General features: G+C 38.9%; 1 protein-coding gene across 15 annotated transcripts in view; it reads right to left on the bottom strand.

The window, feature by feature from the left end:
- Positions 1 to 24,999, bottom strand: part of Cdc42bpa (CDC42 binding protein kinase alpha) — a 229,419-nt gene extending 204,420 nt beyond the window's left edge. For all 15 annotated transcript variants that reach the window (XM_041635351.1, XM_041635358.1, XM_041635352.1 and 12 more), the window contains exon 1: positions 24,223 to 24,999. In XM_041635351.1, coding sequence (XP_041491285.1) covers positions 24,223 to 24,400 — 178 coding nt within the window. In that variant the 5' untranslated portion in view covers positions 24,401 to 24,999. The remainder of the gene's footprint in view (positions 1 to 24,222) is intronic.
- Between the last annotated feature and the right edge of the window lie 550 nt (positions 25,000 to 25,549).

The raw sequence follows: 25,549 nt of genomic DNA, 5'->3' as shown, positions 1-25,549 counted from the left end.
AGGAAGTCATTCTCATATTCTCTCAAACCTTTTAAATGCTACAATATTCTATTTTCTAAGTCATTTTAATCATTAGAATTTTTTTTTCTGGTTGGTTATTCTGGTTTAATCCAGAATCAGATGGAGGTGGGTAGATTCCAAGCCCTAACTTTCAGCCTTTTTTGTCCACAGCCATTCAAGAGAAACCCCAAAGTTCCTCAGACCACAGATCAAGTACATCATCAAGCTGAAATCCCACAAGCTATCAGCCAGTCAAAGACTACTACTAATCTTGACCCAACCTTACAATTCCAAGAAAAGGCCCTTCTCTTGAACCTGACAATCCAGAAGAAACATAACTCTCAGAAGTAGCAGTCTGAGGACTTTTTGGGCAGCCCAGAGCCTCTACACTTGCCTATGTTCTTTCTGAGTCCAATAGCAGGTTCCTGGCCTGCACTGAGCCTGAGCAGGTGAATCCTGGAAGACCTGAACACCTGGCAATAATTAAGATTCCGCACGTGAGGAGTAAGCCTGAGCCAGGACCTCTGAGGGTCCTGGCGCACCCAAGTCTGGGACCTCCAAGGGAGTAGATCGGAACCAGTGACTTTTGCGGGGCCAACCCCAAGCCAGGGACCTCCGCAGGAACGGATCCAGACTGTTATTAACAGAAACAGGTTTGAGCCAGCAACCTAGACCAGAGCAGGCCTGAGACAGCAAACTCGACAGGAGCGAAGCAATTCTAGGAGCATTGAGGGGCCTCCAGGAACATGGAGTGACCAACGGTAAACTAGAACCATGGCACTGACTGTACCACGAGGAACAACCATCTGAGCCTTGGATCCACTGGCACCTAGAAGATTAATCACCAGAGTCAAAGACAGCCCCAACCACAACAATTAGAAATAAAAAATGAATAGACAAGATAAAAAACACACCTAATACCACAAAGAGAAACACAACAACAGTAAAATCTAGAGACACTACAACAGCAAGACTTGAACAACCAGATGAAGCAGAAGAAAATGACCTAAAAAATAACTACAGGAGAATATTTGAGACTCCTAAAGAGGAAATGAGAAATTCCCTCAAAGAAATGAAGAAAAAGACAAACAAAAAATTGGAAGACATCAGCAAATCCTTTAAGAAAACCAAGAAAAAGCAATCAATCATATGAAAGAAACTATTCAAGACTTTAAAAACTGAAATAGAGATAGTAAAGAAAATACAAGCTGAGGGAATTATAGAAACAGAAATCATAGGAAAATGATCAAGAACCACAAATGCAAACATAAACAGCAGAATACAAGAGATGGTAAACAGAATCTCAAGCACTAAAGATGCAATAGAGGAAATGATACTCATCAGTAAAAGAAAACATTAAATCAAACAAGAGCTTAACACAAAATATCCAGGAAATATGGGACACCATGAAAAGATGAAATCTAAGAATGATGGATATAGAAGAAGGAGAAAAAGTTCAACTCAAAAGTACAGAAAATATATTTAACAAAATCATAGAAGAAACCTTTCCCAGTCTAAAGATTGATATACCTATAAAGATTCAAGAAGCCTACAAAACACCAAACAGACTGGATCAAAAAAAAAAAAAATGTCCCCTCGCCACATAATAATCAAAACCCTAATCATACAGAATAAAGAAAGAATATTAAGAGCTGCAAAGGAAAAAGGCCAAGTAACATATAAAGGCAGACCTATCAGAATTACATCATTGAAGACAATGAAAGCCAGATGGTTGTGGTTAAACAATATGCAGACATTAAGAGACCATGGATGCCAGCCCAGACTACTATACCCAGCAAAACTTTCAATCACCATAGAAGAACAAAACAAGATATTCCATGACAAAACCAGATTTAACCAATACCTAGCCACAAACCCAGCCCTACACAAAGTACTAGAAGGAAAACTCCAATCCAAGGAAGTTAGCTACATCAACAAAAACACAGACAATACATGATCTCACAGCAGCACATCCCAAAGAAGGGAAAAACATAAAAATTAACATCACCAACAGCGAAAACTAAATTAACAGGAGATAACAATCACTGGTCATTAACATCCCTTAATAAAAATGGACTCAACTCACCTATAAAAAGACACAGGCTAACAGATTGGATACAAAAAAAGAATCCATCCTTCTGTTGCATAAAAGAAACACACCTCAACCTTAAATACAGACACTGACTCAGAGGAAAGGGTTGAGGAAAAAATTTCCAAGCAAATGGACCTAAGAAACAAGTGGGTGTGGCTATCCTATTATCTAACAAAATAGACGTTAAACTAAAATCAATCAAAAGAGACAAAGAAGGACATTTCATATTAGTCACAGGAAAAATCCGTCAAGAGGAAATCTCAATTCTGAATATCTATGCCCCAAATACAAAGGCACCCTCATATGTAAAAGAAATACTTCTAAAGCTTAAAACAAACATTAAACCCCACACACTAGTAGTGGGAGACTTCAAAACTCCACTCTCACCACTGGACAGGTCAGTCACAGAAAATATTAATAAGATAAATAAGGGAACTAACAGATGTTATGACTCAAATGGACTTAACACAGATCTATAGAACAATCCATCCAAACATAAAAGAATATACCTTATTCTCATCACCTCATGGAACGTTCTCAATTTCTTAAAAATTGACTAATACTCAGTAACAAAACAAACCTCCACAGATACAAAAAAACTGGAATAACATCATGTATCTTACCAGATCACCATGTCTTAAAACTAGAAATCAACAACAACACTAATTCCAGAAAAACACATGGAAATTAAACAATGCTCACCTGAATTATCAAAGGGTCAAGGAAGAAATAAAGAGAGAATTAGGACTTCCTAAAATTCAATGAAAATGACCCCACAACATACCCAAATTTATGGAACACAATGAAAGCAGTGTTAAGAGGAAAGTTTATATCACTAAATGCCTACATAAAGAAGCTGGAAAAATCTCACACTAGTGAATTAACAGAACATTTGAAAACTTTAGAACAAAAAGAAACAAACTCACCCAAGAAAACTAGAAGGCAAGAAATAATCAAATTGAGAGCTGAAATCAACAAAAAAGAAATAAAGAAAACAATAAGAAGAATCAATAAGACAAAGAGTTGGTTCTTCGAGAAAATCAACAAAATAGACAAACCTTTATCCAAACTAACCAAACCCAGAAAGAGAATATCCAAATTAATAAAATCAGAAATGAAAAGAGGGACATAACAACAAATACTGAGGAAATACAGAGAATCATCAGGTCATATTTTGAAAACCTGTACTCCACAAAATTGGAAAACTTAAAAGAAAATGTACAACTTTCTGGATAAATATCACTTACCAAAATTAAATCAAGCCCAGATAAGCAAATTAAACAGACCTATAACTGATGAAGAAATAGAAACAGATATCAAAAATCTCCCAACCAAAAAAGGCCTGGACCAGATGGTTTTAGCTCAGAATTCTATAAGATTTTCAAAGATGAACTAATACCAATACTCCTCAAATTGTTCCACACAATAGAAACAGAAGGAACATTGCCGAACTCTTTTTATGAGGCTACAATTACCCTGATACCCAAACCACATAAAGACATTACTAGGAAAGAGAAGTACAGACCAATCTCACTCATGAACATTGATGCAAAAATACTAAATAAAATACTAACTAATCGAATCCAAGAACACATCAGAACCATCATCTACCATGATCAAGTTGGCTTCATCCCAGATACGATGGGATGGTTCATCATACAAAAATCTGTCAGCGGAATCCATCATATAAACAAAGTGAAAAATAAAAACCACATGATCATCTCATTAGATGCCGAAAACCTTTCAACAAAATACAATATCCCTTAATGATAAAGGTTTTGGAGAGAGCAGGGATACAAGAAACATACCAAAACATAAAAAAGGCAAGATACAGCAAGCCAACAGCCAACATCAAACTAATCAAATGGCAGAGAGAGAATATGCAAATTAATAAGATCAGAAATGAAAAGGGGGACATAACCACAGACACAGAGGAAATTAAGAGAATCGTTAGATCTTACTACAAAAGCCTGTATGCCACAAAACTGGAAAATGTAAAAGAAATGGACACTTTTTTAGATAAATACCATATACCAAAGTTACACCAGGACCAGGTGAACAATCTAAATAGACCTGTTAGTCGCGAAGAATTAGAAGCTGTTATCAAAAACCGCCCTACCAAAAAAAGCCCAGGACCAGATGGTTTCAATGCGGAATTCTACCAGAACTTCCAAGAAGACCTAATACCTATACTTCTTAATGTATTTCACAATATAGAAACAGAAGAGGCATTACCAAATTCCTTTTATGAAGCTACAGTTACTCTGATACCAAAACCACACAAAGACTCAACCAGGAAAGAGAATTACAGGCCAATCTCACTCATGAACATCGACGCAAAAATCCTCAACAAAATACTGGCAAACCGAATCCAAGAACACATTAGAAAAATTATCCATTATGATCAAGTAGGCTTCATCCCAGAGATGCAGGGCTGGTTCAACATTAGAAAATCTATCAATGTACTCTATCATATAAATAAACTGAAAGAAAAAAACCATATGATCATTTCATTAGATGCGGAAAAAGCATTTGACAAAATTCAACATCCCTTTATGATAAAAGTCTTGGAGAGATTAGGGATACATGGGTCATACCTAAATATAATAAAAGCTATATACAGCAAGCCGACAGCTAACATCAATTTAAAAGGAGAGAAACTCAAAGCCATCCCACTAAACTCAGGAACACAACAAGGCTGTCCACTCTCGCCATACCTCTTCAATATAGTACTTGAAGTTCTAGCAATAGCAATAAGACAACTAAGGGGATCAAGGGGAATTGAATTGGAAAGGAAGAAGTGAAACTTTCGTTATTTGCAGATGATATGATAGTGTACATAAGTGACCCCCAAAACCCCACCAAAGAACTTTTACAGCTGGAGAGATGGCTCAGTGGTTAAGAGCATTGCCTGCTCTTCCAAAGGTCCTGAGTTCAATTCCCAGCAACCACATGGTGGCTCACAACCATCTGTAAAGAGGTCTGGCGCCCTCTTCTGGCCTTCAGGCATACAGACAGAATATTGTATACATAATAAATAAGTAAATATTGCCGGGCGATGGTGGCGCACGCCTTTAATCCCAGCACTCGGGAGGCAGAGGCAGGTGGATCTCTGTGAGTTCAAGACCAGCCTGGTCTACAGAGCTAGTTCCAGGACGAGCTCCAAAGCCACAGAGAAACCCTGTCTCGAAAAACCAAAAAAAAAAAAAAAAAGAACTTTTACAGCTGATAAACACCTTTAGTAATGTGGCAGGATACAAGATGAACTCCAAAAAATCAGTCGCCCTCTTATACACAAAGGATATGGAAGCAGAGAGGGAAATAAGAGAAGCTTCACCTTTCACGATAGCCACAAACAGCATAAAATATCTTGGGGTAACTCTAACCAAGGAAGTGAAAGATCTATTTGACAAGAACTTTAGGCATTGAAGAAAGAAATTGAAGAGGATACCAGAAAATGGAAGGACCTCCCTTGCTCTTGGATTGGGAGGATAGTACATAGTAAAAATGGCAATTCTACCAAAGGTAATTTATAGATTCAATGCAATCCCCATCAAGGTCCCATCAAAATTCTTCACAGATCTTGAGAGGACAATAATCAACTTTATATGGAAAAACAAAAAACCCAGGATAGCCAAAACAATAAAGGATCTTCTGGAGGCATTACCATCCCTGACTTCAAACTCTATTACAGAGCTACAGTGATGAAAACAGTGTGGTACTGGCATAAAAACAGAGAAGTCGACCAATGGAATCATATAGAAGACCCGAATGTTAACCCACAAACCTATGATCACCTCATTTTCGATAAAGGAGCTAAAAGTATACAATGGAAGAAAGAAAGCATCTTCAACAAATGGTGCTGGCACAACTGGATGTCAACCTGTAGAAGAATGAAAATAGACCCAAATCTATCACCATGCACAAAACTCAAGTCCAAATGGATTAAAGACCTCAATATCAGTCCGAACACACTGAACCTGATAGAAGACAAAGTGGGAATTACCCTACAACAGATGGGCACAGGAGATCGCTTCCTATGTATAACCCCAGTAGCACACACATTAAGGGCAACATTGAATAAATGGGACCTACTAAAACTGAGAAGCTTCTGTAAAGCAAAGGACACTGTCACTAAGACAAAAAGGCAACCCACTGACCGGGAGAAGATCTTCACCAACCCCGCGACAGACAAAGGTCTGATCTCCAAAATATATAGAGAACTCAAGAAACTAGACTTTAAAATGCTAATTAACCCAATTAAAAAATGGGGCACTGAACTGAACAGAGAATTCTCAACAGGAGAAGTTCAAATGGCCAAAAGACACTTAAGGTCATGCTCAACCTCCTTAGCGATCAGGGAAATGCAAATCAAAACAACTTTGAGATATCATCTTACACCTGTCAGAATGGCTAAAATCAAAAACACCAATGATAGCCTTTGCTGGAGAGGCTGTGGAGGAAGGGGTACCCTCATCCATTGCTGGTGGGAATGCAATCTTGTGCAACCACTTTGGAAATCAGTGTTTCGGTTTCTCAGGAAATTCGGGATCAACCTACCCCTGGACCCAGCAATACCACTCTTGGGAATATACCCAAGAGATGCCCTATCATATGACAAAAGCATTTGTTCAACTATGTTCGTAGCAGTATTATTTGTAATAGCCAGAACCTGGAAACAACCTAGATGCCCTTCAATGGAAGAATGGATGAAGAAAGTGTGGAATATATACACTCTAGAGTACTACTCAACGGTAAAAAACAATGACTTCTCGAATTTTGCAGGCAAATGGATGGAAATAGAAAACACTATCCTGAGTGAGGTAACCCAGACCCAAAAAGATGAACATGGGATGTACTCACTCATAATTGGTTTCTAGCCATAAATAAAGGACATTGAGCCTATAATTTGTGATCCTAGAGAAGCTAAATAAGAAGGTGAACCCAAAGAAAAACAAATAGTCATCCGCCTGGATATGGGAAGTAGTCAAGATTGCCGGCAAAAACTGGGAACTTGGGGGTGGGGTGGGATGGGGGTAGGGGGAAATGGGGTGAGAAAAGTGAGAAGGGGAGGATGGGGGGAGCTTGGGGGAATGGGATGGTTGGGATGAAGGAAGGGTGGATATGGGAGCAGGGAAGTATATATCCTAATTAAGGGAGCCATCTTAGGGTTGGCAAGAGACTTGACTCTAGAGGGGCTCGCAGGTGTCCAGGGAGATGTCCCCAGCTAGTACTTTGGGCAACTGAGGAGAGGGAACCTGAAATGACCCTATCCTATAGCCACACAGATGAATATCTTGCATCTCACCATAGAACCTTCATCTGGCGATGGATGGAGATAGAGACAGAGACCCACATTGGAGCACTGGACTGAGCTCCCAAGGCCCCAATGAGGAGCAGAAGGAGGGAGAACATGAGCAACGAAGTCAGGACCACGAGGGGTGCACCCACCCACTGAGACAGTGGGGCTGATCTATTGGGAGCTCACCAAGGCCAGCTGGACTGTGACTGAAAAAGCATGGGATAAAACCGGACTCTCTGAACATGGAGAACAATGAGGGCTGATGAGAAGCCAAGGACAATGGCACGGGGTTTTGATCCTACTTCATGTTCTGGCTTTGTGGGAGCCTAGCCAGTTTGGATGTTCACCTTCCTAGATATGGACGGAGGGGGGAGGACCTTGGACTTTCAACAGGGCAGGGAACCCTGACTGCCCTTTGGACTGGAGAGGGAGGGGGAGATTAATGGGGGAGGGGGAGAAGGGTAAGATGAGGGGGAGGGAAATGGGTGGTTGGGAGGAGGCGGAAACTTTTTTTTTCCTTTTCTCAATAAAAAAATTTTTTTAAAAAATGGCAAGGCTGTGAAAAGTAACATTTCAATGAACATTTGCAATTTTTAATTAAAATTTAATCACAGATATTTTTAATGCATTCCATTCTCTGTTCCACATAGCAGCACTGGCCCAGAATTCCTAGAACAAAAGTATATTATTAGAGAAGGCATCTCTTATAGGTGACCAAAAAAAGGCAAAAAGTAAATTCAAACATTATGTAGCACTAATAATTTCTAATGAAAATGCCTCAATAAATGATAAACCACAAAGCTCAACTGCAGTAGAGACTGCCTGTGACCTAAACAGAACCCAGATTCTCCTCCTAATTAAAATTCTAATGTGTGTATTGCTACACATATATTTGTGTATTGTACCTATGTATTTATGCAAGACTGTGTGCATGCATGGAGAGGCCAGAGGTCTACGTTAGGTGTATTCTGCAATCACTCTCCTCCTTTTTTTTTCATTTTTTTCTTTTATTTTTAAGGTTATAAATAATTACATCATATCTCCCTCCCTTTCCTTCCTCCAAATCCTCCCATAATTTTTGACAGGGCTTCTCACCAATTTGACTAGAGTAACTGGCCAACACACTCTAGGGTCTATCTGTGTTCTACCCATTTTCTGCTGCTATCTCAAAACAGTGACTGAAACCTACAAAAGGAAGAAAGAATTTATTTCACCTTACAGCTTATAGTCCCCATCACAGTCCATAATTGAAGGCAGCTAAAAGAGAGGTCAGGGAGAGATATTGCTTCTTGGCTAGCTTTCCAGACTCACATAGTTACCATTCTTTTATGTCCCAAGCCCACCTGTCCACAGATAGCATTGCTCACAGTGGCTGGGCATTCCCATACCAATCATTAATCACGAAATGTCCCACACACTTGCCTGCAGAACAATCTGATGTGGCATTATTTCAATTGAGGTTCTCTCTTCCCAGATGACCCAGTTTGTGTGAAGCAGAGAAAAAAAAAGTCTAACCAGCATAACCTATCTAAACCCCACACCACCTCATCCCTTATCCCTGAGTGCTGGAGTGTATAAATGCACACATGCCTGGCTTTTACAGTATCCAAACTCAAGTTCTCTTATTTGCATAGCAAGAACTTTAAAAAAAATGAAATATCTCACCACCTCCCTAGATTCTAAATTTGTTTAAAAATCGTATTCTTCCTTCACACAGCTCAAGTACCTCAACAATCCCATCACCACTAGCATAAAGACTGCCTCACAAATACATAGAGATCTAATTCTGGCTATTTGAGACCAGAGCAGAAGTTTTTTCTGGGTATTGGAGAGTCATTTCTCTCTCCTTCCCCACCTAACTTTGGAGTTTGCTCCAGTGCCATCGTTTGGGAAGTGGTAAAGAATTTTACATTGCAGTAGATTCTCAGAGCCTGGATATTTGCTGAACCTGGATATTTGAATTGAACCAAAAGGCTCAATCCATCGTTGTTCTTGATAGGTCAGCAAAAAGTAAAACTTTTCTTACCTTTGAAAACAATTTGCATTGGATTTTCACTCACTTATAACCCAAAACATAATTTACATCATTTGTGTGATTCATTTTGTCTTTACTGCTCTGTTGGAATTCATTTACTAGGTGTTTAATTCCATAAACAGCTGAAATTACATATGTGCCTTGTATAACTTTAGAAGTAGCTATGTAAACTTTAAAAGCATATTTAAAGGATTTAAGCTACATAGCTTTTTCCCAGAATAAACTACCCTCCTAAATTAGATAAGAGCTACTTACAATTGCCATCTCTAAGAACAGTGCAATCACTAAAAGAAGAAAAAACACTGATCTGCTCAAAAAATATACTCAATATTTTTTTTCCAAGACAGGGTTTCTCTGTATAGCTCTGTCTGACCTGGAACTCACTGTATAGACCAGGCTGGCCTCAAACTCACAGAGATCTGCCTCCCTGAGTGCTAGGATTAAAGGCATGTATCACCACTGCCCAGCATACTCATGAATTCTAATACAACCCTATTCACACTGTCCAGTTTTGACAACTTAGCTGCAAAACTTAGAAGTAACTCACAAAGGAAAGAATTTCAAAATAAGGTCAATAAGGAAGTATTAAATAACTGTACTTTTTAATTCTATAAAAGCTAAAACTATGTCTTAACTTTTCATTTTTATCCATTATTCAGAAGTAGTCATTACTTAAGACTTAAGGCAAGTATCAGGTCCTAACAACGCCCCCCCCCCAATATAATTACAGTATACTTTTGGTTAGATTTATATTCAATGCCTCCATTACTAGTAACCATGTAAATTACTGTTACTTTTTCCTTCCTACACAATTCTTTTCTTAACAGCTCTTTTTGAACTTGCTTCATTTTCTGAGCAACTTTAAATTCTCCCCGAGGTGTTCAATATTTGAAGTCTACACTGTTCTATGCCTGGTGTCACTCAACCCATCAGAGCAGATTGTCTTGAGAAGGAGAGCAGGAGTTCTAGACTTCTGTCTCTGACAGCTTAGTTGGTCCCTGTGTCTCAGCCATGCCCACATCTCAACTTCCAGGACATTCTGAAGACATCAGCTTCTATAACTACTCAACTTCTATTAACTTCTGCCAATTTAGCAGGGCAGGTCCTCGGCTTCAATCACTGCTGACTTAGAACTCAATGTTCTTAGATCTCCGAAGTTGGGGTCACTGTATTCTCAGCATCACAAATGGAACTGCTTTAAGTCTCCTTCCTGCTCTTCTCCTTTTGGAACACTTTTGACTATTAAAAATCTTTATTATAGTTTTAGTAGGGCTGCAGGGAAAATTTTATTTATATATGTTTAATTCATCAATACTAGGCTCTGAAGTTTATTCTGGATACAGTGCAAATAAGGTTAAACACAGACTTAATGAAAGAAAACGCTGATTGACAAATTAGGCTATTTGCATTTACCCTAGTCCTTACTCATTCTCTCATTACCTCATTCTACTAAGTAATTATTTATATATTGTCAACAGCTATGAAGGAAATCATAAACCATCATTTAAGAACTCACTTTCTAATCTTTATTTGCCCATTAAAATTAATTAAGTTTTTTAAGGAAAAAAATCACTTTTGAAATAAAACAGGGTAAATAAAAGAGGCAACATGTTCCTGACATGAGTTTCAAGCAGTGTTTGAAAATTAGATAGATGGTTTATAGCCTTGGGTATAACAAGTATGATGGCATTACCAAATTTCAGATATGTGCTATGCATTTGTTATGATAGGCAAGGGGTAGCGGGGTTAAAAAATATTAAATACAATCTTTTCTCATTTTACATAGCTATCCTGTTCCCATTCTCTCCCCCTCCTCCCACTTTCTCCACCTTCTTCCCACCTCCCCATCCACTTCTCAGAAAGGGTAAGGCTTCCCATGGGGAGTTAACAAAGTCTGACACTTCACTCTGAGGCAAGACCAAGGCCCTCCCCCTATATCTAGGCTGAGCAAGGTATCCCTCCAAAAACAAGGTGCTCCTATGATGGAGGAAGGTCATTGGCTAATAAAGGCACTGCCCTGGCCCATTTTATTGGTTAGAGGATAGGTGGGAGGAGTAAACAGAACAAAATGCTGGGAGGAAGAGGAAGTGAGGTCAGAGTCTCGACAGCTCTCCTCTCGGGAGCAGACACCTGAGAGAGATGCCATGCCCCGCTCCCGGGATGAAGCTCCGACCCAGGATGGACTAGGCTAGAATCTCCCCGGTAAGCGCACCTTGGGGTGCTACACACAGATGATTAGAAATGGGCTAAATTAATATGTGAGAATTAGCCTAGAAGAGAATGGGCCAAGCAGTGATTAAATGAATACAGTTTGTGTGTTGTTATTTCGGGGCATAAGCTAGCCGGGCAGGCGGCTGGGGTGTTGGGGACGCAGCCCCGCCGCCCCTATTACTACACTCCTAGACGCCAGTTCAAGAACTAGGAATAAATCCTGGTCCCACTGCCAGTGGCCCCACAGTCTGCCCAAGCCTCACCACTGTAAACATTAACCAACATGTAAAAACTCATAGACTAGCCAGACGTTCCTTAATTACTAGCAGTTTTCCTTTATAGCTAAATAATAGCTGGATGTAGTACAAAAGGGGAGCAACAAGAGAACTGTGGAACTGATACAAACTGCTCCATACTTTAGTAATATTAGCTGCCCCACGATTCTGCATTTGTTGAAGCTCGGAGGCGCTACATCAAAAAGATTGCTATACTTTATAAATTTTTGAAGTATTTCTCTTAAATATTTTAAGTGGGGGAAGCAGGCATGGCAGCGCATGCCTGTAACTGACTGGGAAAGAGAATTTGAGCTCAAAACCAGCTTAGGCTTTTTAGTAAGATTCTAGCTCTCAAAAAAAGGAAATAAATAAAATTACATACATATCCATATATGTATATAACTGAGCAATGCTTGATGACAGTCATCTACAATAGTAGCCCCACATGACTGTATCATCTGATGACATCTATGCATCTTTAGTCTGTAAATGCACTCCATGAAGTTCATGCCACAAAATCATTCTATTAAACCTTTCTCAGACCCTGTTCCTATTCTAAAGAGGCATGGATTAGGTAAATAGCAGGTCCATCTTCCTCACACCTAAGGCCAATAGGCATGGCAGATCAAAGCAGAGAAAAAGAAGTCACAGCAGATCACAGTAGGTGCTACTAGCTGAGCTCATGCCCAGAAAATCCACAAAGGGCTTCCTGGCACTGGGAATGTCAGAGCCTATGTAACACAAGAACACCTAAGGGTGAAGGAAAGTCTGGGATGAAAAGAGAAGCCTGGTGTGGTGGTCAGACAGAACACGGAGAGGAGCATAGCTTCTTTAGAGACAAGAATAGCAGCAATCCAGCAGAGTGAATAAATTATCTGGATGAGGGAGGGAACGGAGTATTACTCACAGACAAGTAAGTGGGGCTGAAGACATGGTCCAACACTTAAAGCACCTACTGTTCTAGCAGAGGGCCTGAGGTCAATTTCCAGTACCTACATCAAGCACCTCACAATTGCCTTTATCTCCAGCTCCTGGGGGATTTGATACCTCTAACCTCTAGAGAGTATATTCCACCCATCTATATTCCCTCTCTCTCTCAAAAAAAAATTACACACACACACACACACACACACACACACACACATATATATATAAATCTCACTGGCTGCTGGCAAGGAGATTTAAAACACAGAAAAACAAGACAAAAGAAGCTAGAATGAAGCCTGTAGTGTGTTAGATTGGAATTAGGGATATTGGTGCTAATTAGTGATCTTTCCCATATAATAAAAACAGAAACTAGTATCTACCAAAGTAAATTCAGATCTGTAATACAGATAGAGATATATACATAAAATTTGTAGACAACTAGGTAGTGCAACAGATCTAGATGGGCTAAAGAAAGATAGCACTGTTCACAAGAAGAGCAGCAATGACAAAAGGGAGACCTTCTTCTGTCGCCTACTGAGTAACTTCATCTTCTAAAAGGTGCCAGGAGTCCTTAAAAACTTGCTGACTCCAAGACGGGGTCAAGGACAAAACAGGACAAGCCTAAGGCATTTGTTTATACCAGAAAAAAAAAACTGCTCAAGGAGTCACGGAGACGTGTCTGTCAAAGGGCACACAAGATTTGAAGGGGCTCCTATTGACTAAATCTGGGTCAAGTCTCCATCGTGAAGCTGACAGCTTCCAGAATAACATTTAAACAGTTGAGTATGGCATATACAACTCATAAACTCATACATGGCCCTTGGCTATTTCACTTTAATTTTATTTGAAATATTCTCAGACATAGAAAAACTGCAGGTACAGTATAATGTGTTCTTTCCTGAAGCACTTGAGGGTTATTCCTCTTGGAGGGAAGGGTTGCAATCTAATGATTAACATAGAAAACCGTAAGCTACACTAGATATAAGCACAATTTAATGAGCAAAAGATAGATACACAATTTAAAATACCTCTCCAATATCTATAATAGGAAAAGTAACTTGTTTTGTCATGATTTAGTTTTTGTTTTGTGTTGCTTTAGTTAAGATGAGGTTTCATATGTTGCCCTGGCCTTCCTCAAACTCACTTATATAGCCCAGCAGACCTTTCACTCATGATCCTCCCACCTGAGCCCCTTTAGTGCCAGGATTACAGGTATGTGCCACCACACCCACCCAAAGAATAACTACAGTGGAGAAACCCTGCCAGTGCCAGTATAACAAGTAATAAGGCAGCATAGAGTCTGTGCCTCATTTGATGGGACTGCAACCAAAAGAACAAAGCATCATTTCCGTGATACTGCCAAAGCTTTGTCTAAATCTAACTGTGAGGAAAATTCAAATAGAGAGCTACTGCAAATGACCTGCAATCATTAAAAAAGCCAAAGTTGAGAAAGTCAAGGAAAACCTAAAGACCTGGCTCAACCAACACTGCAAAATAAAATATTCACATCTGACACAGGATTCCAGACTGAATCCTTCTGCTGTAACAAAATGATTACAGCAACTGATAAAACTCAAATAAAGTTCTAAAAGTCAGATGACAGTATCTCATCAATGCTAATTTCTTGATTTTAACAGCTGCATTATAGTTATATAAAAGTATGTAGATATATATATACAAACACACTGGGAAGAAATGGACATGAGTAGACAAATTATTCTCAGGGTTCAGAATAAAAAAGTATACTATACTTGTATTTTTCTATACATTGTGGTTATTTCAATTTTTAAAAAATGTTTTTAAAGTTAAATATATAAGGTTATAGATAAGAAGTATATAAAAGTTGTGACTGGGTATATATACCTGTAATTTTAGCACTCAGGAGACAGAAGGAGCACAAGTCAAGGCCAATCTGAACTATAGAGGAAGACCATATCTCAAAAATACAAGAAAGAAAAAGTATGTACTATGGTAATAAGTTTAAATAAAGATATCCTGAGAAGCTTTCCATAGTCACTGAAGGATATTAAGCATGTTAACATAATTTTAAAAATCATGTATAAATTTGCATGTGTTTTATTAAATTCTGGGATGTATAAGAACCTCATATTTTCAAAGTAAAGACACATATGTGTTAAAGGCTACTTGGCATTTGAAAGAAAAACTAAGTGCAAACAGTAAGACCCTAGAATATACAAATCCATATTTACAAGGTTAATACAAATAAATCAAGCCAGGAGCACAGAAACAGAATAAACCTGGGATTAACTCATCCAACACTTAACCGGTACAACCTCACAGTAACCAAGGCAAAAGAAACCATATAATGACTGCATCAGTCACAATTTCAAGCAACTACCACAACAACACAATTCTGGAAGAAGCTGTTAGCTTAGCATCTGTCAGAAATGGTGACACATTACAAAGGCATGCAGGTTTTTTTTAAGTCAGTAAAAGAAATTATGCTAATCTTCCAAATGCTGTAGTTCTAACCATAAACGCTAAGAAGATATAAACATGCCGTATAGAATGCTTTCCGGTGCCACATTAATATGCAAGGTTCGCCATATACCTGAGCTCTTAGTCTGCTTTTAAATGTCTCTCTCTTTATGGTACTTTTTGGTCAGGACAAAACCACAGGGAGTTCACGATGCAATTTCAAAATGAGGATTTAGTCACACCAAGCAAGAATTTTTTTCTAAGTAGGGCTTACTGCTTTTCACCATATATGGGTTAACTTGGGTATTAGCCACCCCTAGTAAGTGCTGACACTTACGGACAAGATTCTTGCTATCACTGGACAATTATACCACTTTTACAAACTTCTCATAAAATCCAATTTTGTTCTACTTTACAGTTTCTCTGTACCAGTGAATAGAACATGACCATGCTTTACTGAAGAAAAAAAGAAAAAAAACAAAAACAAAAAATTCACTATTTAGAAGAAACAACTCTGCAAACCAGAAGCTGCATGTACGGATTTCCCAACACAGGTGAGAGCCTCCTGTCCAGGGCTGAATCCCACCCCAACTTAAATCTGGCTACACTGGTTTTCAGATGACATAAATGAGCCAAACTCTCACCTGTGCTTGTGCTCTGAGTACACTGTGACAATATTTTTTAATATGCTTTTACATAACCTGCTTAAAGACTCTGGACATTGCCTGTATTTTTCCTAATGTGACCACAATGTCCCAAATTCAGTCAGTGTTCCTCTCACAGTTCCACAGTTAAAATAATGTGGGTCAACTGTACACAACAAAGTTAAGGTTTCTGTCCAGAACGTTTAGAAACGTTTTCTATGATAACATGCTTTGTAAAAGGCATGTATCAAAGCACTATTCCCCGGCCTTACACATCCAATTAACCCAGAATCTGTGGAATATCCAGTATGTCTCTTGAAATACACTTTAGGAAATACTTGTGGAAAGTGTTCATTTTCTTCATACTTACTGAAAGACCACATGAATCTGCGGGTGCTGCATAATTTTAGTCCATAAAAGGTACTATGTGAACAACACATCAATAAAAATTTTTAAGCTTCTGAGTTGAGGTTTAGAACTCTACCACTAATTTGCGGACTGAAGCCACAAAATACAAAAATAAAGTGTAACTAGTCACTACATAATAGCTGTTACTGGTGGTTGAAAGACTGTGTATTAGTTTAATATTTACCCCCCCCCCAAAATTTCTTAGCTAAAAAGAACAAAACATCTAATGCAAAGTATCCTAAAATAATGCCTAAGACTGTTTGCATAGTCATGCAAAGAAAGACACCATCAATAAATATAATTTTAGAGGGTCTGAAGCCTTCCTCTGAACTCTGTGGCCACCAGACATGTACACAGTGCACAGAAATGCATACAAGCAAAGCATGCATGCACGTACAATAAAATTTAAAAGTAACAACAATAACTTAATAAGATATTTTCAAGAAGATGCAAATGATTGACAATAAAGTGAATTTATTTATATACTTTCATTAGTATCACTATACACTTAACTTGAACTTAATCCCCAAAGTGGCATTTTAGTTGTTCCTTCGTTTTAAGGCTAAATAGAATGGAAATTTAAAAATCAGAAAGGAAGCAAGGGATGTAACTCAGTGGGTAAACTGCTTGCCTAGCATACACAAGGCCCTGGGTTCAATTCCCAGCACCACAGAAACCAGACATGATAACGTACAACTCTAGTCCTAGCACTTAGGAAGTAGAAACAAGAGAATCAGAAGCTCAAGGTCATATTAAGCTCAAGGACTCCATGAGACCCTTTATCAAAAATGAAAAAAAAAATCAAAGTGGGACTGAAATCAACAAAATAAACTCTAAATCATGAGAAAAACTTCCAAACTGGCCTTCGTCTTTTGGTAAATATTGTGATAATGTCCATTTCTTTAGAGCTGATATATAGATTCAAGAGGTTAAGCAACTTGCCTACACAACCTAGCCAATAATTAAAGGATTCAGTTTAAATCCAAAGCTCTTCACTTGTTTTTAAACCATCAAGTTGAACTGTCCTCCAGTATTATTATCTGCCATGGTATATAACTCAGAATAAAACTTTACAGCAATCACAATGTTCTAACTGTTCACACGCTGCCAAAATAACACCAGTTATACATGGTTTCTCCTTTATTAAAAGGAGAGATTGTCTGCTTTCTTTATAATACATATAAACAAAGAGATGCTGACACATAAAACGTATACACCAGTATCCATAATAATAGAAGTTCCCACACAATTGAGATGACAGAAACCAACCACTTAGCTAAAACACTGTTACCCTAGGGAAAAAATAAAACACAATGGATTATGAAATTGCGTGAGTTCAAGGCATTTTCTTCCTAAACGTTGTAATGAAAAAATCTTTTCAGACACAAAACAGTTTGTAACAGGTTCAAATGAAAAGAACTGAAGCTATAAAATTAAAGTGAGAATTTCTGTATTTAAAGTAGTAAAAATGCCACTACAGGGGGAGGAAGCTCAAATTAGACAAGGGTGGCATAGAAACATCACAGGCTCATCAGGATACTGCCCACAGATGTAACTCAACAGCATCACTACTCCACCACGATTAATTTTATCTCTCAGGTCATATGGCTTTCACACACAAACATTTAAGACTACAGGCACTAAGTCACATATAACTTCCTCAAAGTTAGATTCTCCTTCTAAACCACAAGTTTCTCAAAATTTCTCTCTAACTCCAATAAGGAGTTTACAAAGGAAACAACACTTCCCTAAGAATATGCATTAGAATACTGATTGCCATTTACCCCACAGATACTCTTCAAAATGACGATTCTATAATCTGATAAACCTTGTAAATTCAAGGATAACCTGCAATATTTTACTTAAGTTGTGTCTGCAATAATTTTCCAAACTTATAAGCCTCTGTGCACATTCATACACACACACACAGAGAGAGAGAGAGAGAGAGAGAGAGAGAGAGAGAGAGAGAGAGACAGAACTTAGTAACAGCCCATTTATAAGACACACTTTGAAACTAGAGAAGAAAACCAGATGAAAAAGCCCTGATTCCAAAATAGAAGCAAATAGTTCACGAGGAAGATTTCAACAGAATATTGAGAATGAGGAGCCAGGTCCATGTGCTTCCTGTTCTGATGAAAACCAATGCAGCTCTATCCCAGTGGCAGATCCAAGACCACCAGATGAGAGGCTGATCAACTGGAGGCTAGCCATTCTCACCTACTGCCCCATAAAAGGAATGAAAATTGTCCAGCAAAGTGTGAGGAGCTTGAGAGAAGAGCAGCCCTGGAACTCTGAGCAGCATCAATGGGGAAGAAACAAAGATCCCTGCATCTGGGCGTTTTCTATGCAATGACAGCAAAGGACACTCATTCTTGTCTCTAGAATAGCTTATACTTAAGAGTACAGGCCATTCATAACAAATCATTTTAGAAAGAATTTAACTTAGACAGACTCCGCAAAAACAGCTGAGCAATTCACAGTCTTCAATACTTAAAACAGGAAATCATTTTCACTGATAGTCTGCAAGGGATAAAAATGAGAAAGCTGGCAAATCCTCACGCATTCACCTGGAATAGGAAAAACTAGCCAAGACACTACTATCATTATCCCTCAAGTTCAAAAAGCTAATATACTTCTGACAATCAAAGGCAATTAATCACTGCAGAAAAAGAAAAATAAAAGAGGCTATAACAATTTTTAAAAATACAAAAGATTGAGGTTAATTCTTATATCCAGTATATTCCTCTAAATTAAAAATACCCAATCATTCAGTCAGACTGAAGTAGCAATGCTGGAACACAATGTCGTCGCTCTCACTCCTTCTCACTCATTCACTCCTCTCCCCGCAAGCTCCCCTTTGCCTCTCCCATCTCCCTTTCCCACACCTTGTCCCTATGCACATTCCCCTTGGTTAAATTGTCTTTGTTGTCCTGAATCTACTAAATGTATTTTCTGAAAATGGAAACATGCCTCTGATATTTTCATTATTAGCTAACATACATATCTTCATCACACACCATTCCAAACTCCTTTGGTCTCACTCTATAAGATTTAAGAGTAAGAACTACAAAACAGCATACATGATTCACATAACATTATTTCCTCTTTCTGCGTATAATGAACTTGAGTGTTTTCTATTTTAGTCTAACTTTTAAATGTTGGTTTGATTTTTGAAACTATCACAACCAACAGGATAAAAAAGAACAAGCTTTACATACAATTTCCTGGCCCTAAGTCTACCAGACAAGAAATCCTTTGAGTAGCATACTAAAACTGCACCAAGTTCAGTTCTTTTCCATGGGATAGACTGGGCTTACTGGGGAAGAGCAACCACGTCCTAAGATTTATGGGATAGTTCATAAAATTTCCAACATATTACATATTTATTTTCACAATTCTACAATAAGATATGCCTTACGTTTCCATATGAAGTACTTCTAAAATTCTTAAAATATTAATCTTGATATACTGTTTTCACTCACAAAGCAATATTGCTTTAAATCACTTATTAACCAAGTAATCCATACTTCAGGATGGCGCAGTAACTAATATTATTGGTAACTACCTCAGGGAGAAGGGAAGGAGAGAAAGGAGGAAGGGGGAAAAGAGTACAGCAACTCCTACCACTTACTATGTTCCCAGTGTGTTCCTCAGGTGTCAGCACTGCCTCAGCTAAACCACATGCATTCTTAAAACAGATTAGGACATGTCTAGTGTAAAGGAAGCAAGTGTTTCGTACCTACATGTTCAATGCATTTACAATGATCCCAAATGAAGACATTTTAAAATAAATTTAATCATGTGTATTCAATGATTATCTTAATTCTGTGTGATAAACAATTCTACACAGAATAACTTAACAGTGAGGAAAAGCAGACACAAAGAATAAATAAAGTATTCTAGAAACAATTCAATTCCTTCCAATCAAGCCATCACTATTCCAACTCACATAAGAAAAAAATGATACTAAACTTTAAAACAACTCTAACAAAAGAAAATGTTTATACCACAATACCTGTTGACCTGTCCTAGGAATAAGTTTAATAATCAGATTATTCTCTGGGTTTAACATAAAATGTGAATTAAGCTATAAAACCGTTATATAATGAAAACTTACATGGAATGTTATAAAATCAGGGTCAGAAAGCATAGAAAAGTAATCCACATACAGAGAAAGCTGCCAGTTCCTTCTGTACTGAGTAATACTATCCTACATCCTTTTAAATAAATTTATTAATATTCAAATTTCCCATTTCAAGCAGAGGGAAACCAATTTAATGAGCAGTAAATGTTCTAGTCATCACTAACAAGCTAGTTTATAATGTCACGACTACTTTACTTCTATAGCTCCGCTATAACTTAAGAGTCCTACTACTGACACCAAAACTATTACATAAACAAACATAGAAATCATAATCTTTCCAACAACTTAAAAAAATCAAAGGCTTTCAAATATTACTGACTATAATAGATATCTTTTTAACAACATAAAAATCAAAGGAAGAAAGCTTTTCAAATATTGCTGGCTGTAACTAGAAAATAATATACACTATTAAACTCGAAAGTGACCTATGGTCTTAGGATGCTGTTATCCTCTTGGGCTAGCATTCGCCAACTTAATCCTTCTTCCTCTCTGCTGCTCCTACTTTTCTCCTTCAAGTCATCAGCACCAAAACCAAGAAATGTTATAAAAGAAAAACAGCATGCCTGACTCGGAATAGTCGGTTTTCTTACTGAGAACTGTTAATAACAAAATATTAACTGTACCACTACAGAGATGAAATGAATCATTACAAGGAATCAATGAAACTGATGGAAGCGAAATACACACAGGCTCTTGACTACATATTTAAAAGTAACCAATCATCCCCTTATAAAAATATGGAGTGCCCAGGTAGTATTTCCATTAATGCAAATACCAAACACAAATATTTAGCAAGTAATAGGGAATATTCAACTATATTATGCTATTTCAATTACTGTGTCTTTTAAAGAGTTAAAGACAATACTTTAAATTATTAAAATCAAACCAAAGATGACATCTTGAAATAAATTTAAACTGTCAAATTTAACCTCAATGATATTCCTGTAAATTTTCATTCCCAAAAATTAATGATTCATTAAGAAATTAAAGTCACTTCACAATCTTAAAACCTAACCTATATAATCTAGATATTCTTATACATTTTTTGCAACAGGAATGAAATAGAACATTTCCCAAAATGTAGTGACAGACTAATAAGTGAAGAAGGAATGATTCGTTGCAATACTTTAGTGAAAAGATACTATATCCTTCATCTAAAACCCCCAAGAGCTTGAAGACAGTAAATGAAACCACATATGATGCGTCTTTCGAAACACCTCCACTCTTTAATTCTTATGGAGGGAAGAACATGTCAGAGGCTTACGAGTCTAAACTATACAAAACAATTCCTTAAAAATTCCATCATCTCTTCCCCAGGAAAGAGCACACCAATTGGCCATCCAAAGCCAAAGGTTCAGCCCTGAAAGCATACATAGAAGTAACATTATGCAGACTAAGCATGCTGTAATTATGAATTTAGAAATACATGAATTTGAAAGAGAATAAGAAGTATAAAGGAATGGGTTGGAGGGAGGAAAAGAAAGGAGGAAATGATGTAATTATAATCTAAAAACATGAAATAATTTTTAAAAAATTTTTAAACTACTTTCTTGAAGAGATGGTTCAGTAGCTTAGAGGGCTTAGAGGACCTGAGTTTGATTCCCAGCACCCATGTCAGGAAGCTCCCGACCACCAGCATCCGGCTCCAAGAGGATGATCAGATGTCTGGGGCTTTCTCCAGAGTTCACACTTACAGCACATACCTTACACACAGACCCATACATACATAATTTAAAATAATAAAAGTAACCATTTCTTAAAACTCCAGTGATGGTTTATGAGACTGATTCATGACACTATATATCAGACAACTAAAAAGGTAAGACATGAAATTATTAACTAAGAATACAGGGAATGTGGGCTGGGGCTGGAACTCAGTGCTTGCCTAGCGTGAATAAAGCCTTTGGTTCAGTCCCCAGCACTGCATTACCCGCACATGGTGGTGCATACCAGTAATGTTACATAGCATCTCAAGACCACCCTGAGCTACATATTATGATCATCTCTCAAAAATAAATATACTATAGTGAATGCAGCAAACACTTGGTTTTTGTTTAACTTTCTGGTGTAAATAAATATGTATGTGTTTACAAAGTGTTCATAAACATAAGAAAACAACATCTAAGAAAAGATACTTAATGGAAGATACACAGGTTATTTTAATAACATGACAAAATATTCCATGGCATAAAACCACTATGTAACAGGAAATCAGATATACAGCTTTCTCTGTACACTATTTAACTTACACTTGCCACTGCGACGTACAAAGAGTTCTCCTACTGTTTTGCAAATGAAAAGGATATTAAACGACAATCATAATCACAGACTAGAGTATCACTAAGGGGCCATAATTCAAGGACTCAAATTCCAACCTTTTAAGTCTTCAAAAAAGAAACAATACAGAATTCCTAAGTTTATGAAACTCTGGGTGTAAAATTCCATCTGCTTCCTCAAGTACTGATCCTACACATCAAAAGGCAGGTAGCCACAGACAAAGCCACACCAACAGCAAAGTCCCTACTCTCCAGAGAGAAGCTGCCTGAAAAAACGGTTAAGATTTCTTACATTAGCAGCACGATGCCGGCCAGCTGCTTTGTAAAATCATTCCATGCACATTTACACATCTTTTTAACCTTGCAACATCAAGCTGCGAGCAATCAATCTTCAAACACTGGCAAACTGAGAATTAAAATTGCTTTGTGTGGTCATTCTTAAATTGGGGGTTGACCTAAGAGACAAATTTTGAATTAATTTGAAAACCAAAACAACAATGGGCACTTAATTTTTACTTCAGAAAATAAAGCTTTACTTGGGAACAAAGATCTTCAATATAAAAATGATTTAGCTAACTAAAAGTACTTCAACAGCACACAATTCTAGATGGCCAAAATCCTTCCAGGACTGCCGTACCACTCACTACCAGGCTGGGCAATGACGGACTGCTAGATGTCCAACTCCTTCATCCAAGTGAGTGACATCAGAGACACAGCACTTCAGCCAAGCCTTCTGGCTTGAAGGTCACATGCAGCGCTTGCTGGCATCACTGATCCAGTCCTACTACGGGTCATCCGGGTCACATCTACACTTAGAAGACTAGGAGCCCAAACTCTCAGTAAATGCACGTTCAGTTTAGAGTAAAATCTAACGCAGGTGGAGCTGCCTCCAAAAATTCTCCAACTACTGTCTGTACACACACACACACACACACACACACACGAAACACTTTTATTATTTCTTTTATTATTTCTTCTCAGGAACCTAGTAATTTTTGGAAAGTCCATGTTTAGTAGTTGTCCTTGCTTGTGCTATATAGAGATGAAATTAAACCCACAGATCACCACCTCCACAGTCCTGCTGTCCTAAAATAAGCAGACTTCAACATCTCCTCCCATCTCCAGCGATTTCCAAAGCCTAGGAAGGAATGTTTCAACCAACAAATACCTTCCCAGTGAGGCTGCTGCACTGCCGTGCACGAGACGACTGCGCTCAGTAATCCACCTCTGCAGTTGTTTTAAAGCTCTTACCGCTGCCTGAAAACGCAGGGAGTCCACAAACAGCAAGGCCACACACCAAGGCAACAAAGACACACGGCATTACTCCTGGCAAAAAGTCACCAAAACTAGGGGAGAAAAGTCTTAACTAACTGGCGTTTGTTCTTTTGTTATGTATATATGCATATTTCTTCATCATAGTTAATAATGCTCATGCCAGCTACACATTAAGAGTTAAAAAAAAAACTTACCCCATTCTAGATATTCAAGAATGTTCTTCTCTCTTCTCAACGGAGAATTATTGCATTCATCATAGAGACAGATGAGTATGTCCAGTAGGGTCTCCACACTGAAGCACTGCCCATTGGTCTGCGCTGGCCCATCCAAAATAAACTGCTCCAACTGCCTCAAACGCACTTCTCCGGACATGGCTGCTTCGGTTGCTGCTGTTGGCTTTCTCTTAATTGCCCTTACGATGTCTACTGTCACTATCTGAGCTTAAAAATTTTAAAGGTGTGGTTTTAAAAAATAAACCACTTGTTATTTCAACAACTGTCATGCAATGCCGGTGCTGAATTAAACATCCAACACGCCAGTCACCTCACTTAACGGAAGCGTCTTCGATTTCACCCATAAACATATATATCTTGAGGGTAAGTTTCCATAAAATATAGATTTAATATTTGTAAGAGAATAATACAATTAAATTGTATGCTTAAATAAAATAATAATTAAAAGTACAACGAACTAGAGTCAACACTTCTTTCAAAAAAAAAAAAACTCCTTCATTCAAAATTCAATTCGTGCAACATAATCCTGAAACGAATCCGGTTGCATCATTAATGAATAAAGTCCTCTCGGCATCGGCAATCCACTTCCCGGGAAGAAGAAAAATTGGAAAAGGGGGAGGAGGAGGGAGAGAATGTATGGAGGGGGGAGGGAAAGCCCAAATTTCTGCTGCAAATGCTCCCAACCTCCACTCGGAGAGCGCCTGGGCGAGTCCTCCGCGGGCAGGGAGGGCAGCTCCCGGAGCGGCTGTCTACGCTCCCGAGCCCTTTCTCTCCTACGGCTCTGCGGCGAGCCCTGCTTGCAGGCGACTGCGGCGAGGACGCGTCATCTTCCTCCCGGCTTCTCCTGAGGCCTGGCCCGCGGCGCGGCCGGGATGTGGCGGGCGGACTGCGGGCGGCTCTAGCGCCGGGCTCCGGGAGTGGCGGCTACTGGGTCGCGCGAGCCGGCTCCATGCCGGAGGCCGCTGTGGGGCCGCGCCGTGCCGCCGAGAGCAGCGCCCGGACTCCCGCTCGCGCCCCGCGCCCGCCGCCGCCCCTCGGCGGAGGGGCTGCGCTGACGAATTCAAAGGACGCGGGCGACAGCCGCGGTGGCGGCGCTTCGGGCGGCGGCTCCGGTCCCTTTTTCACAGCCCTGGGCTGAGGGCATCTTTCCTGACGGACGCCGGCGGCGGAGGCGCGGGAGGAGGGGGGCGCTGCCGCCGCTGAGGAGACCGGAGGCTGCCGCAGCCCGGTTCCCAACCACTCCCTTCCTCCTCTGCCAGCCTCTCTCCCTCCCTCCCCCGCCCGCCCT

The sequence above is a fragment of the Microtus oregoni genome, unplaced genomic scaffold (assembly GCF_018167655.1).
Source record: "Microtus oregoni isolate MIOR12 unplaced genomic scaffold, Mior012 000047F_ref0000412, whole genome shotgun sequence".
NCBI lineage: Eukaryota > Metazoa > Chordata > Mammalia > Rodentia > Cricetidae > Microtus > Microtus oregoni.
This window is presented reverse-complemented; position numbering and strand designations above follow the sequence as displayed.